Source organism: Pteropus medius, unplaced genomic scaffold (assembly GCF_902729225.1).
Source record: "Pteropus medius unplaced genomic scaffold, Ma_sr-lr_union100, whole genome shotgun sequence".
Lineage (NCBI taxonomy): Eukaryota > Metazoa > Chordata > Mammalia > Chiroptera > Pteropodidae > Pteropus > Pteropus medius.
The window spans coordinates 7,978,013-7,992,948 of NW_024354503.1; the positions used below are offsets into that span (position 1 = coordinate 7,978,013).

Below are 14,936 nucleotides of genomic sequence, written 5' to 3' on the forward strand. Positions count from 1 at the left end.
AGTGTAAGAGCCTGATCTCAATCAGCAACAATTAGCAAACACAGGTAGCCTGTCACCATCCCCCAAATCCAACCCCACTAACATGCTCTAGTACTTTTCTACTAGCTCACCCCAGAGCTTAAAAATTCATATCTTTGTTTCAGTGGAGTTGAGAGTGCAATTTTTCCTGCAGCGATAGACTTGACATCCCTTGCAGTAGTCTTGAATAAACTCTTCCTTGACTATTTAATTTTATCATTTTTCTTTGAAAGCAGGGAGTATCTGTCTTCATATCAGGATATCCTGACAATGGGTAGTGGTATACAGTAGATGGACTATGACTTTTTTGCAACTTAATAGAACAAAGTAATGTCAGTTGCTTGTCAGCATCAGAGATTTTAGTAGTTACTACAGGAAAATGGGTCTGCATTTTGCATATTTTTGAAATTTTATAAAACTGCTAATGGAGTAGGAGTCTTGGAATTTTGAGATATTACATTATATACCCTATATCTTGATAAAGACTAGAATAAAATTACTTTTAAAAAATAGTGTACCTTTTATATGAGGTACATGCAAAATATATGCACATAATAGATCCAGTCATACAAAGGAAATACAAAGGAATTATGTTAGTCAAAACCCAATTCTGAATATTGGTAAATTATTCACACAAAAGGCATAGTGCAATTTTTTATGAAACATACCTTCTTTCTTTTCATCTTTTTTAGCTGCTGCTGAATAAAAGAAAGAAAAAAGTGTTAAAACATATTAAATGACTATTCCTCAGACTACTCCTGGAAATATGAGAATGTATTCCATGTACTCTTAAACTCAGTGGCTGTTATGCACAAATTAATTCATCCAAATCTGCACTAAGCAAATAACCTGAATATATTAATTCATAAAAAGTTTTTTTTAAATTCAGATATAAGCATAAAGCAAAATATACAAATAAAAATACATTGCTACATAGATAAGTCAAACTAGTAAGAATGTGTTTAGCCCTGACTCTTGCCTTGTACACTGTGTTAATCAATACTTTCATCTAATTTCCTTAAAAGGATAGTTCTAAGAAGACTTTGAAACTCTAGGTCACTATTAACTCAACAATAATTCCTTTATTCTGAAAGAATAAGTGCTGAGGCTGCCTTGTCCAGTGTAGTAAGAACATAAAGGTGAAGAGTCCATGGCCCCCAAGCTCAAATTTGAAGCAAGTTTCCAAATATCTCTTCAATTTCTTCCCCTAGAACTCCTATAATATGAGGCTGAAGAAGCACTAAACTCCTACCACAAATCATAATTCCACATCCACTACAACCCTTAGAAGCCTCAGTCAAAACAGATATATCTTAGAGCGGTTGTTTTGTTGTTGTTGTTATGTTTTGTTTTGTTTTGTTTGTTTTGTTTTGTTTTGTTTTGTTTTATGAGAACATATATACATTAACCATGGTGATTCCTTGAACTAGTAGTCATCTGCTTGAGGAATTAATGCTGAAGGGCATTTTCATGAGTAAAAAACACAAAAGTGATAGTAATAGTTGCCTTGCCTTACCACAATATTTGTTACGTCCTCTATCAGAACTCTTCTAAAGAAGAATCAGTTCTCTTGAACAACCTGATGATCAAATGAAAACTAAAAATACATCATAGCTCTCAGCTATTCTAGCATATATTGCTTATAAACAATATCATTGGGTCAAATGGTAATTAGCCAACTCATTTTACCTATGTTTACTAGAATGATTCAGCATGTAGTTGGGTCCAGGTTTAAAAACAAAAGAAAAATTTGAGGAGTCTGCTGCAAGGGCTTTCTGCCCAGAAACAAATGTCCACCACCTAAATAAATGCATCTCCTTTATCGGTTGATATTGTATAACTTAGCATAGAAGAGAAAGTAAAGATTTTCTTTACTAAATATTTTACCTGTTTTTTTCATAAATGTGTTCTGTAGTTTTCATAGATGACATAGGCAGAACACTTGTACCATTTCCTTATGCTTTCGTCAAATTACTCCTCATGGTTGAAGAATAAACATCACATAAGTCATGATATTCCACTCTGTTGACTTGGGGACACTGGAGTTAGAATACCTTTCTCAAAAGATGTGATTGCAGGTGATAGTTAAAAAATAATTTTGTAGAAAAATTATTTTAAATAAGTATTTTCCCCAAACTGATGACTTGAAGAATCAATATTTTCTAAAGCTCTTTTAAAGAAAATCAATTTAATAACCAAAAGATATTAGGAAGTGATAAAACAGATTTTCTCAAATGGCTCATGAGGACTAGGGTGATTACTCTGTAGTCATATCTGGAACCCAATTTTTGCAGTCTTGGTAAATAGATGAAGTAGTATTAACCTTGAAACATTCTGACATATTTTTCTAAAATGACACAAATTATAAGGTATAACTGAAAGTGTTGGAAAATGTATATATTATTTGTATATCTCTATGTATCATCTATTAATATCTATCATCTGTCTCTCCATCTATATATCAATTGATCTTTGATTTATTTTTAGAAATATAAGTAAAAGCTCAATGACTGAAACTTGCAGACAAGATACAAATTCTTATATCCTTCAGTGGTTCCTCTGCAAAATTGGCATAAGTCTCAGTAACGCTTTCTCTAATTACTGAATACTTGAAATGTGTATATTCATGCAACACAATGTTTTCTGTAATAACCCAGCAGATGGTGCTATTCTGCAATAAACAACTTTTGCTTTTGTCAATAAAATGCTAGTATGTAAGTGAAAAAAATAGACTTTTTAGTGTTTTGTTGCTTACCTTGTGCTGCAACCTTTATAGTCTCTTGTTTGGTTTCAGGGGCTTTCCCTGGCTCTTATATAATGAGAAAACATAAGTAAATTACCATGAAGTACTATATCAAAAATATATGTAACAAAAAATTTTAAGGCAACATTACAAAAACAAAAACAAACAAAAAACAAACAAAAAAAAACCCTTGGCACTCATAATTTTTGTTAAAAAAATGAACATAATTATTAGGGGGAATCACTGAGATATAGGCTTACTGAGACAAAAATAAAATGACTGAAATAAAGAAAAGCATAAAATAAAGTTTCTCCAGACTGTTTCACTTCACTATTAACTGACTGTGGAACGCTTTTCATTTGTTTAGCACCTGAATTTGAAAATCTCAGAATTCTTTGTAAATTATTTCTGTGTGATCATCCCTTTGCAATGCATGAAACACTTAGACTTAAAGTGGTTCTGTGAAGATCTCTGAGCCACTAATATCAGAATAAAGCCCAGAACAACCTGTTTCCAGCTTCAGTCTTTGACTTAAGATGCCACTGTGTATGTCAGTGTGGCCCTGGGTAACAATATGTCTTGTGAGAGAATGAACAAGTTTCATTTTAAATCTTTTTTCCCTTTTGTCTTATGTTTTTCTGTTTTCTGTTTTTTGTGTTCCTTTCTTCAGAATTTTCTCTTTAAAGAAACAGGATACAAAAAAAAAAGCACACATTAAATGTTTAAATGATAAACATTTCAATGTTATTTAATTAGCATAAAAGATAAAAGGGAAAATAAAGATTGCAAAAAGCAATGGCTCATTTCACATTTCACTAAGTAGTGGGTCGTGATTTTCTTTATAGTTTTTAATAATTGACTTACCATTTAACAACATGGGAAGGAACATTTGGTCATTTTTCTTGTACATTGACCTTGACTCATTCAGTCATCATATATTTATTTAGGACCTATTCTGTGTATGTACTAGTTATATATAAATGTAGTAGTTGATACACATATATATTCAATCTTTAATTATCATCAAATGTTGATTACACCTTGCTAAATGTTATAATTCTACTTAGAGTTATAAAATAATGACTACTTAGAATAACTTAGAAAAGAATCATAAGCAAAGATTCCATGTTTTTTGTTTTTTAGCCAAACAAAAGAAGTTCAATTTCTAATTCATTCTTTACCTCTTGTTGGTGAGATAATTATTCATTTATATTATAACTATGATTATGAAAATGCTAATTTTTCATTCTGTTTTTATATAAAGAAATATTATTTGATTCTCGTATATGATTTTCATCACTATATTTATTTCTTTAGACAAAATAACATTTGCCAAAATTAAATTTAGAATTCATTTTATCTGATTGCTTTACTATTAATTTTTATTTTTTTCTGGAGGAAAACTATGCTAAGTATCATGCTAGTGCTACTTTTGTCACACCTAGAATAGATGGTCTCAATAGTTAGTCAAGACTTACACATAAATGTTGAATTCTTAGCTAATATACTTCTAAGTATTGTTCTAATCCCACACATATATGACTAGCATTTAGTAGGTACTTAATAAGTAATCAGTGAATAAAGAAGGAGATGAAAGATGAAAGAATAGATTCAAAAGATGACCAAACTTATTCTAAACTTCTCAGGTATGTTACACTCCTTAAGACCTCAACATATCAGAGAATTATAGAATAATTCCTGATTTTTTTTAAAAAGACTTTTTCTTTGCTGTCAGTAAAGTATCTTAGAATTTTTACAGTTGATTTTCCTCTTATCTTCTCTTTTTTCTTCTTATCCTCTTAGATTACTTATCCTAACTGACCCCTCCACACTTGATTCTATTGGACCACCCAATACACACAATCGTGAATTACGGAGAGCTTTTCTTAGGGCCTTCTTATTTCTCTTATCAATCATTTGGTTTCTCTGGAAGTTGCTTCCTTCCTCAGTGATCAAGAGTCAGATCATAACCCTGACTGTTCAGTATTCCCTATTTGAGTATTCTGACTGATGACAGAACAGTCATCACTCAACAGTCACAACCTCAGTATCCTTTTCCTGTATCTGGCTGCGTGCGTATTACATGGACATGTTTTAAGGGTTCATTTCCTGTGGACTCTTCTTTCCACTATGCCTTAGTTTCCCGCCCTCTAAATAAAAACCCCTCTAATCCACTAATGTACAATGATGCATTAAAGATTCTATTTCAGGTAAAAAGTATTATTTTAAAGAGTTAGTTCTACAGACAATGTCCACATGCAAAAGAATGATTTTCATGGGAGATAAATCTCAAGATTATAGCAGTAAGATGTTTTTTGGCCCTCAGAATTCCATCTATTCTTTCTCTAATCCCAAGCTTTTAAGTCAATTTATATTAATTCACAAACTATTCTGTGAAAGTAACAATTTAAAACCAAATGCTTTTCAACAAGTCTGCCAATTTGCATCTACTCAACAAAAATATTGGCTTCAAATCTGACGAGGACACATGCAGAGGTGATCAGATTTGACATCTGTTTGTGTATAGCATTTCAGTTTTAAAACATGCAGGACTTTAAGGAGAGAGTTAACTCAGACTAAAATTTATGCAACATTAAGAAGGCGACACCCAAAATAGCATAAGTGAAAACACATCAAATCCATACAGACAAATTTTCATTTTAAATATTTTTTTCTGCCTCTTTTTAATTACATCCAGCTGCAAAAGAAACTAATTCTTTATTAGGGAAAATTTCAACTATATACAAAAAAAATTTTTTTTTAAGTATCATGAGCTCCATATTCTCAACATCCATTTAACGAATTATCAAGTGATGGCCAGTTTTATTTCCTCTGTATTACTCACTACCTCCAATACCTGAATCCCAAATAAAAATTTTATTGTATCAAATAATTCTATCTTTTTTCAAGTTTTCATTTGATCATTTTTATAGTTATATTTTTGAAATAAAATACAATGATTTAAAAAAAACATAGGATGATAAAAAATTCAATTAAAATTATAACAATTACTGAAATTGATAAATAACATTTAGGACTGCAAAATAAGAAACAGGATGGACCTAAATTAAAATGTCAGCATAATTCACTTGGGGATGTTTTAGCAGGAAATGATCAAAGAAGTGAGTGTTCTTAGGTTCCTGAGACATGTTGTATTTATAAACAAATTGTCATGAATCAGATAAAACAAATATTTCAGTCTCTTCTGATTTAATAAGCATGGAATAGTCTCATTTACAAAACTGAAAAAAACTATGAGTCTTCAAATATTTTGATAAGGAATAAATTTTTGCATACAAGTTTAACCGTTAATTTAATATCATGAACTTTTTATCTTTAGGACTTTGTTTATACTCTGACTTCATGAGAAGTCTAATGTGATTGAGTTTTCAAATGTTTCACGTAACTTTAACAGGAAATGGACTGCTGTACTCTGAGTCCAGTATTGGTCTTTGGCTAATGGATAATGAATGAAGAATAATAGTACTGGAGAAAATCATGCTTATATTTTAAATATTTTCTAAATTGCCTACTTTTAAATATTTTCTAAAAAATTGCCTACACCAAAAAAAGTAAATCATTGCATTTATTATTTTTATTTTTTAAATAAGTTGACAGAAATAATTTGCTCTTTCACAAGTAACAATGAACAATCCATGAATCACATGTTCTTTCCCTTTGGCAAATAGCAAAATAAATAAGAAAGATGCCCCACCCCTCATCCCCCACGCCCCAGTTGAAAGGAAGCGTCTGCTTATTAGAGAGGAAAATCTGACAGAGAAAGAATGATTACCAGCAGGTGATAAAGTAGGTGATAGATTATAATGAACCCTGTTCACTTCTCAGTCCCCAGCCTACTGGACTCAGCAGTACAGATTTTTATTTCAATGTGAAATCATATTTTCATTATTTACTTATGCAACTATAACGTCTTATTAATCTATAAACTGCCTAAGATCAGTGACTATTATTTATTCAACTTCATAACACTAGCACCTAGCAAAATGCTGAAAAAATTCTCTCTAATAAACATGTAAGAAATTTATTGTGTAAAAACTCTAAATACAAAAGTGACAAATGAGACAGTTGAAATGAGACTTTAAATTTAGAAAACTGTTTCATTTTTAATATGATACAAAACTAATTCAAACTCTTTCATCTTTGATCATTGATCATGTATTATGCAGAAAGAGTTTTAATTTTAAATTTCAGAACTTGACTTTCACTCGAATACCTTATGACTGATTTGTATTTGGGAATTTTGCAGAATTTCACTATTTCAAACAAATTTCAAATTAATTTTCATGGATTAGGAAATACAGAAATTCTCTTTTAAGGGTATAACATGAACTATGCATTGTTTCAGGAATCAAATTATGAATTAACTTACTTTTCTTAATCTTTTAATAATAAAACAGAAGCATTTTTTTAAAAACCATCTCTTCTAATTTTGTAATAGTACAAGGCATTTAGACTGTTTTTAGGTCAAAAAAACTAAATATAGAAAAGTTGAATGATTTTTCCACTAACTAGAAGAAAAATTAATATTTATTTGTTCAGCGACTAAACTTTTAACCAACGATATAAAGCCTCCTCGGTCTCTCAAAATGTGTATATTCTTTTTTGATAAGATACTAGAAACTAATGAAAAGCTAATGAAAAGTTATTCTGCAATCCAAAGAGCTACTAAATCAAGCTCTAAATTATTCTTTTCTAGTCTTATGAAATCTAATACTATTTTTAGATGTAGATACTCCCAAGACAGAGAAAGGTTAACATTTAAGCTAAAAGTTACTACATGTTTAAAAACTCTTAAGCTAAGCCTCTTGTACTTGTGCCTCCAGAATATGTACCAGCATATCTCAGGAGCATTGCTTCATTTCAGTATGATAATTACCCTATTGAGATGAAATTAATCATGAAGCAGCCTTGAGCCATCCTGTCTGACCAAGGGGACTGAAGCTTGAAAGGAGGGTCTATTTGCTACCAGATATGCAAATTGCCAAAGGTGCATAATGCAGAAATATGAACAATTTATCAAAATAATCTGTTATTGCTAGAGGTTAAAATCTAAATAAACTAGCAGCATCATTTACAATAGATAGCATAATTTAGCTAGACTTTTTTTCCCACAAAATCTTCATCCTTAAGCAACATATTTTGTTGTAGAATCTAGCATAGGATCTATCTTAGCATCAGAGTTTAATTCAGAAGAAAAAATGATTATTTAATATTTGCTAAAATAGTCTCTTGATTTTTTTCTTAATCTTTAATAACACAGAATACCACTTTCATTAAAACCATTGTAGGCATCTTTTAATTTGAAAAAATAGTTTTGATGTTTTAATTAAGTATAAGTCAAAATCTACCTATAGTTTCTACATGTGGAATCAGCTTTTCCTATATTATTTAGAGAGAATTAAGCATAGAAAAAAAAGTGACTGGGAAACATCAGTCAGAATATTCACAATTAGAGTAATGGGCATTTCCCCTTCATGGCATCATCTAGCTGTCTAGATAGAGCATGTAAGAATGACAGACAGGTTTTTTAAGCATTTAACGATTTAGAATTTAGAGTTGAAGATCAATTTGTTTAAGTAATTAAAAGAAGAATTTTTTTTTTATAAAAAGGGAAATTATGAATGAGACACAGATCATTTGGCCTTTCACTCTAAAAAATATCTGACTTGTTAAGGGGAGGACTGATTCCATTTAGATTAAGAAAAAGCCTCCTGCCGTACAGTTAACAAAACAATGAAATGCAATACCATGGGAACGTATGAGGTCCCTTTCTCGGGGATGCCAGATAGAGACATATGTCTTTCAGGGGTCTTAGATATACCTGTTTAAAGCAAAGAGGCAACCCCCTCGTTGATCACTCCAGGTCCCTTTCTACCTTTATAGCTCCTTTATAAAATCATAGACTATGAACACAGATAAAAGTATTTGAAAAATTTACACATATTTATTTCTTTTTATTAGTGAGGCTTACCTTGATAGTCTTCCCTTAAATAATTATTCCCTTTTCTTTGATAATATTTTTAAAGCAAGCATTCTGACTACCAAACTGTACTAATTCTCTTAGGAGAAATGTACATTTCCTAGAACAATTAGAACTCAAGTAGAAAAATGATGCTTTTTTGAAATAAATGCTATGATCTGGAAAAATTACTGCCTTCCCAATATGGGTGATTTATTTCCTTAGGATTGATTTGGGCTCTCTAAGCAAATTTTTTTTTAAAGTTTTTTAAAGAGTCAAGATTTTGAGAAAAGAAGCTATTTTTCATTTTATAAGAAAATAGAATCTGACTATTCAGCCATATTTCCCAGTTAAAATTTCAGTCTTAAAAATTAAACTAAAGGTAGATCTCCTAACTTACAACTTACACATAGAATGGGAAATGTTTTCCTCATTAAAAATAGCAGAACATCATGATCTAAGTTCAGCCCTTAAAAACACCAGCCCTATTGTTCTAACATTAGCAAGTAGTATCTTTGAATATCACCATTCTGTTTATCACTTTTCTGGAAAATAATAAACATACACACCTCTTTTATCTCATTATCCAATTAGGAAATGATTAAGTATTCTCATAGGATTACGCATTAATTTGGCTAGGACAGAAGAGTCTCATTGGCGTTAATGAGAAATAAAAATAAAATTTTTTAAATTGTTTAAAAGTAAATTATGGTCAAAATAATTAACCTTGAAATCTAAAAAATGGGATGTGCTTTCTTCTTAGAACATTGAGAGTCATTGCTTTTTATTTTGCAGGAATTTACACAGCAATTTTTTTTTTTTTTAGTCAAGGTAACCCTTGGTTGACCTCGCATTGGACCTTGTCAGCTTACAATCTCTTTTTTTATGCCTACAGCACTTGGTCTTTCTAGGTGGTTTCCCATCCAAGTACTAACCAGGTCCAACCCTGCTTAGCTTCCGATACACAGCAATGTTTTGAAGAGATTAAAACTTTCCATGATGATCAGATAATAGAGTTTATCCTGGTAGCATAAAAGTCAGGTAAATTGTCACTGAAATACTCTAATTGTAAGATATTAATGTCTCAGACTTGGCAAGTGTTCATGGATATGGAAAGAAATAATAAATTAGACATTTAAAAGAAGATAGTAATAGAATTTTTAGATTTGTATGACATGTACAGAAAGGAAGAAGAAGGCTATTTATTCATATATGACAGGTTGGGGACCTGATAAACAAAATTGATTTTAATATAATTTAATTAAAATCTATAATATATGTTGAGTTTGAGATAATCGTGGACCTTAAAATGAAAATATTGAGTAGACATTGGGAGAAAAAATGTCCTCTGAAGAGCTTTGAAGATTCTAAAGTCCCATATGGAGGTATAAGTTTTTCCAAAGGACAAACAGAAAGCATCAAGTTGCCATTCTAGCAAGAAAAATATTGGTTAATAGATAGAAGAACAAGCTAAAAAATGTTTGTTTCAATAAGGTCAAGAAAAAAGAATGCTTAAAAATAAGGATCAAATAAAAAGAGAATTTGTTTTGATATCTAGAGAGTCTCTGGTAATATTTGTGAACATGATTTTGAAATTGAGATGCAAACAGAAGGGAGCCTATTGTTTTGTGCTGGTCTCAGCCCATGAATAAACAAGGTTATGGCTGGACTGGTCCTTGTGGTTCTTATGACTGATTGCAAGATGTTTTCAGCAATAACCATCAGGAAACTTTAAACTGTCTGGGAAGTGGGAAGGCAATTAAGGTACCAAGATCCCAGAACATGTGGGAAGGAATAGAAAAAAACACAGGCAGAGTTATTTACCTGGAGAGAAAGGCATCACTTCTGCTGGAAATCAAATGACCCTACTGAAATGTCAAGAATGCACAGCCATTTCCTGTTAAGGACAGTATTGTCATCAATGACACAATATACAGAGCACAGGAAAGAGGTCTTAATTCAAAATAAATTCGATTTAACAAAAATGAATTTTATTAAATAAAAAATTTTTGAGAGTCAGAGAAAGGAATAAAAAGAAAAAAATACTAGAGAGAATTGCAAAATATAGGTAATACAAGGAGAGAATAGTGATATAAAAATGACAGTTGAGGGGGAATGGGAAAAGATGTTTGATATTCAAATTATTGAAATGGCTCAGGTTTTCTAATGCATAACTGTGTTGTTATACATTCTATATGGGCATTCTAAAATATCAAGGATATAGGGCAATTTTTCTTTCTCAAACTAAAAGGGACCATTTGGCCAATAGTTAACAGATCTTTAAGGAAGACAGACAAATATATATTTTTTTCTTCTTTTTGATATCAAGGTCTCATTCTCCTTGGGCCTTTATCAACACTCATGAAGAATAAAATGTTTGGATGAAATGACAACTCATTCTTGAAGCTATGTACTATGATAGATACCACACATTTGAGGTTCTTTCTCTAACCTAGTATATAAAGTATGCTGTTACGGAAAGTCATCAAGAACTGAGAACTGGTTTGCTTATTAAATCTGCCACCTACCAATCTGCAAGCTTCTGCCTTTTCTTTGGTCTCTCACAACTCTACTCCTAGGGTATTCTGTTTCAGATTATACCTGGAAGCTTCCTGGGAGGTTGGAACCCAACATATTTGCCGTTGATTATCTCTGGGATGTGTAGGGAAGTAGGCATCACACATTTAAGATAAATGTCACTGAATAACTGAGTTATGGATAACAGTCCATATTTATTCCTAATTTTAGAAATCGTAGAAATTGATGAACTATTCTTTAGAACATATTCATGTTATCGCTCTAAGAGTTCAAGTGCTTTAACTGTCAGTTCACACACTAATGATCTAGATAAATATGTTTCACAATGTTGACTTCTCAAGAAGGGTATTTCACCTCTTCATTCTTTCCTTTCCATCAATATTAAAGGAACTTATATACACCTCCTGGGAAGAGTTCCCAGTGTTAGGCATGAAGATTTAAACTTAAATTGCTATTTAACAGGAAGCCCAGAGGTTCCCTTAATGGTAAAATTACAAGGTGAAGTTACTCGGGATTGACATTGCTTCTGGAGCCCACAATTTCACATATTGCAGCCAATGAACCACTTTCCTTAGAGGACCATCCAATGAAGCATAATGGGTTACTTTAGCAGACGGCCTCTCACTTTGAATATTCAAAATCCACGCTTATGTGCACAAATAAGGGAGTTAATATTCAATTACAAGAGCAATGTGCATAGAAGCAGTTGAGAATGAGTGAGTGAATGCTAATACAGAAATACAAGTTCCCACATACTTTGGTAAAAGACAAAGTACTAGCCTTCTAACAAACAGCATAACTGAAATTTATTCTCAGAGCTACAAGGTTTCTAACTAGCCCATTTCCAACACCCCATAGACGGTCTGAATTCCAAAGGACCGATTTGAAGGCAGTAGAAATTTTACAAATGTGAACTATATATCTGAGTTCGGAAAGCAAAAAAGAGTTTGGAAAATCCATGTTAAGAAAAAATTACGCATGATTCTTTGTGGGACGTGAATCATTTTTGAGGACTTTAACATTGACAAGAAATTTCAAAAGCAAACAGAATGAGTTTCTGTACCACGTGATGGGGCTAGAGGAAGAAAAAAGTAAAGATGCAGTAGGGATCATAATGTTAAATCCTCAGACTGCATTCTTAACAAATCATCATATGTATCCCATCCAGGCTCACATGATGATATAAAATTTTAGATGTCGATTTAATTTCAAAAACAGATATCTCTGGCAGGCAAATGGCAAACACTATCAAGGAGGAACGCACATTTCACCAGTGGCTCCATAATAATTGCAATCCTCATATGTATCTGACCCAAGATTTCAAGGACTATAACCAGATACCATTCATTAGATTACTAATATCAAGAAGGATATCCTATTTCTTAAAAAGAAAGCTAAAACTTAGTAATGGTCCTCAGTATTTTGTGCTGAAATGTTTTAAATGTTGATATTTCTTGAGCCCATCCTTGAGTCCACATCAATACGGGGAATATATGCCTTCTCAAATTTCTAAAAACTTCATTGATGTCTCATCTTTCATTTATTGAATTCTCAGAGGGGGGAAAAAAAAACAGATAAAACAAGTGTATAGACTAAAATTTCAGTCAGAAATATTTTTAAACCAAGTAAAAAGCCAAGATAGAATTAGGTAGTGCTGAAAAAATCAAAACCTATGCATGTTCTGTATATCACATTAAACAAAATTGAATACCACAGACATAAAGATTATATGACACATTAAGTTCTAGAAAATACTCCCCAATACACTGAAAAGCTTACTCTAAAATATTCTGTCTTTGAATAAAATTTAATATTTAAATGTATCAATAGAATTTTCAAACTCCTTTGCATAAATTATTTCACTTGATCTGTGTCATAACCCTATCAGCCAGGCCCAAGTTAAACCACAGATATTCTGATTCCTAGTCCAGTACATTTCCCATATAGCAAGCTTTCCACCTCTTTTCAAAATAATGGAATTCTTTTCTTGTTATATAATATTTTGTACATGATATTTAATTTTGTGTTACATGTATATATAATAAAGAGCAGATATAATTTCTAAAAGGCTTGCCATGAATCATTTTGATAGCCATATGTAAATGTAGGCAGATCTTTTAAGATAAATGGCTCTGGCTTTAAAAAATAATAACGGCATCAATATCAGCTAATTTCTATAGAACGAAGTTATAGGAAAGCCCTTATTGCTTGACTTTATTTAACAAGAAGGAGATGCTTTCTTTCATAACAAGAAATTCAAAATGAAAGCATGCATGAATGATCGATTTAGTCTACAAAAACTGTCTTCAAGAGCCTTCAGTCATTTTCAGTACTTTGCCTTGTAACTTCTGGCAGTTAGCTTTCTCGGTGTCCAGGTAATTGTAGCAATTCCAGAAGCAGCATCAAACATGGAAAAAGTCAGAGGAAAAAGTGGGACCACCTGTTTCTTGGTTCTCTGCTTTAGTAGTGAGAAAAATTTCCGAGAAGCCTTCCAACAGTATGTTAGAGAGAACAGTCACCACACAATTATCCATATTTTACAAATGAAGAAAATATAGAGGGAAAAAAGAGTAAATAACTTATGCAAAGTCACATAGTAATGGCCTGAATCCAAAATATGAATTATCCATAATTATGCATACTGGCCTCTTCTTACCTTTCTAATCGCTCATCAGAAAATGATAAAGTCACTTTCTATTGGTCTCAGTTTGGATGTTACCACTTTTGGAAAGCCTTCCAGGACCTCAAGGTCTAAGATAAGTAGGTTTCTTTTTCTGTATTTACCTAATTTACAATCCTTTCTCCAAAATAGTCCTGCTTTTTGTACCTGTTTACTTTTTGTTTTCCCAAAACAGACATTTAAATTTCAAAGAACAAGTTATTTTTGCTTGTTACTATTTTGTCTATTGCATCTAGCCCATAGTAAGAACTCACTTTACATCTTTTGTCAAATTAATGAATCAAAGGACTAAAAAATAGTAATATGATAACCTCCAAATTACTGCATGCTCCTATTAAAATTGAAAATTTTAATAAATAAGTTATGTATTTGCTTCATATTTTATGAATAGTCTGCCTTTTATTAGCTTATCTCACTAGGCATAGAAGTAGTAATAATATTAAAGTATCATGGTAAATTAGTGTATTGTATTAAAAAATTTATTATTAATAAAAATAATGAAATTGGTACAGGAGAAACATATTTTTCCCTAGCTAATTTAAATATTTTACATATCAACCTTTATAAAAATATTCAAATAACAACAACAAATATATCAACCAAAAAGGGAAGAACAAAATCTAGTTCTACTTTTGTTTTAGTTTACTGAGTATGTATAAATTATTTACTCTTACTGAGTTTGGTTGCCTTTATATGAATTCGATCTTTAAATTGTTCTCAGAATTTTAAAAATTATTTCATGTCTATAATGTATTTTAGTAATTTTGGAACTGAATCATTTAAAAAAGTATAGATTTTGTCATATATTAGGATATTGTCAAAATAGTCAAATTAATTTTGGTCTAAGGCGACCATTTGATGTAATTTACATTCAGTGTTATAAAGCATTGTCTCAGATAAAAGGAACTTGCCATGCTCAAACACAGGATCACAATCTTTCACGATCTCTCCTAAATCTAACACATACACACACACAC

The 14,936-nt window shown here is 31.4% G+C and overlaps 1 protein-coding gene across 3 annotated transcripts in view; it reads right to left on the bottom strand.

Annotated features, from left to right (window-relative positions):
• TRDN (triadin) overlaps positions 1–14,936 on the bottom strand; it is a 226,506-nt gene that overhangs the window by 25,385 nt on the left and 186,185 nt on the right. For 2 of the 3 annotated variants that reach the window (XM_039854431.1, XM_039854432.1), the window contains 2 exons: positions 2,774–2,827; positions 687–716 (listed from right to left, as the gene is read on the bottom strand). In XM_039854431.1, the coding sequence (XP_039710365.1) occupies positions 687–716; positions 2,774–2,827 (84 nt within the window). The remainder of the gene's footprint in view (positions 1–686; positions 717–2,773; positions 2,828–14,936) is intronic. The other variant, XM_039854433.1, reaches the window with a different exon arrangement.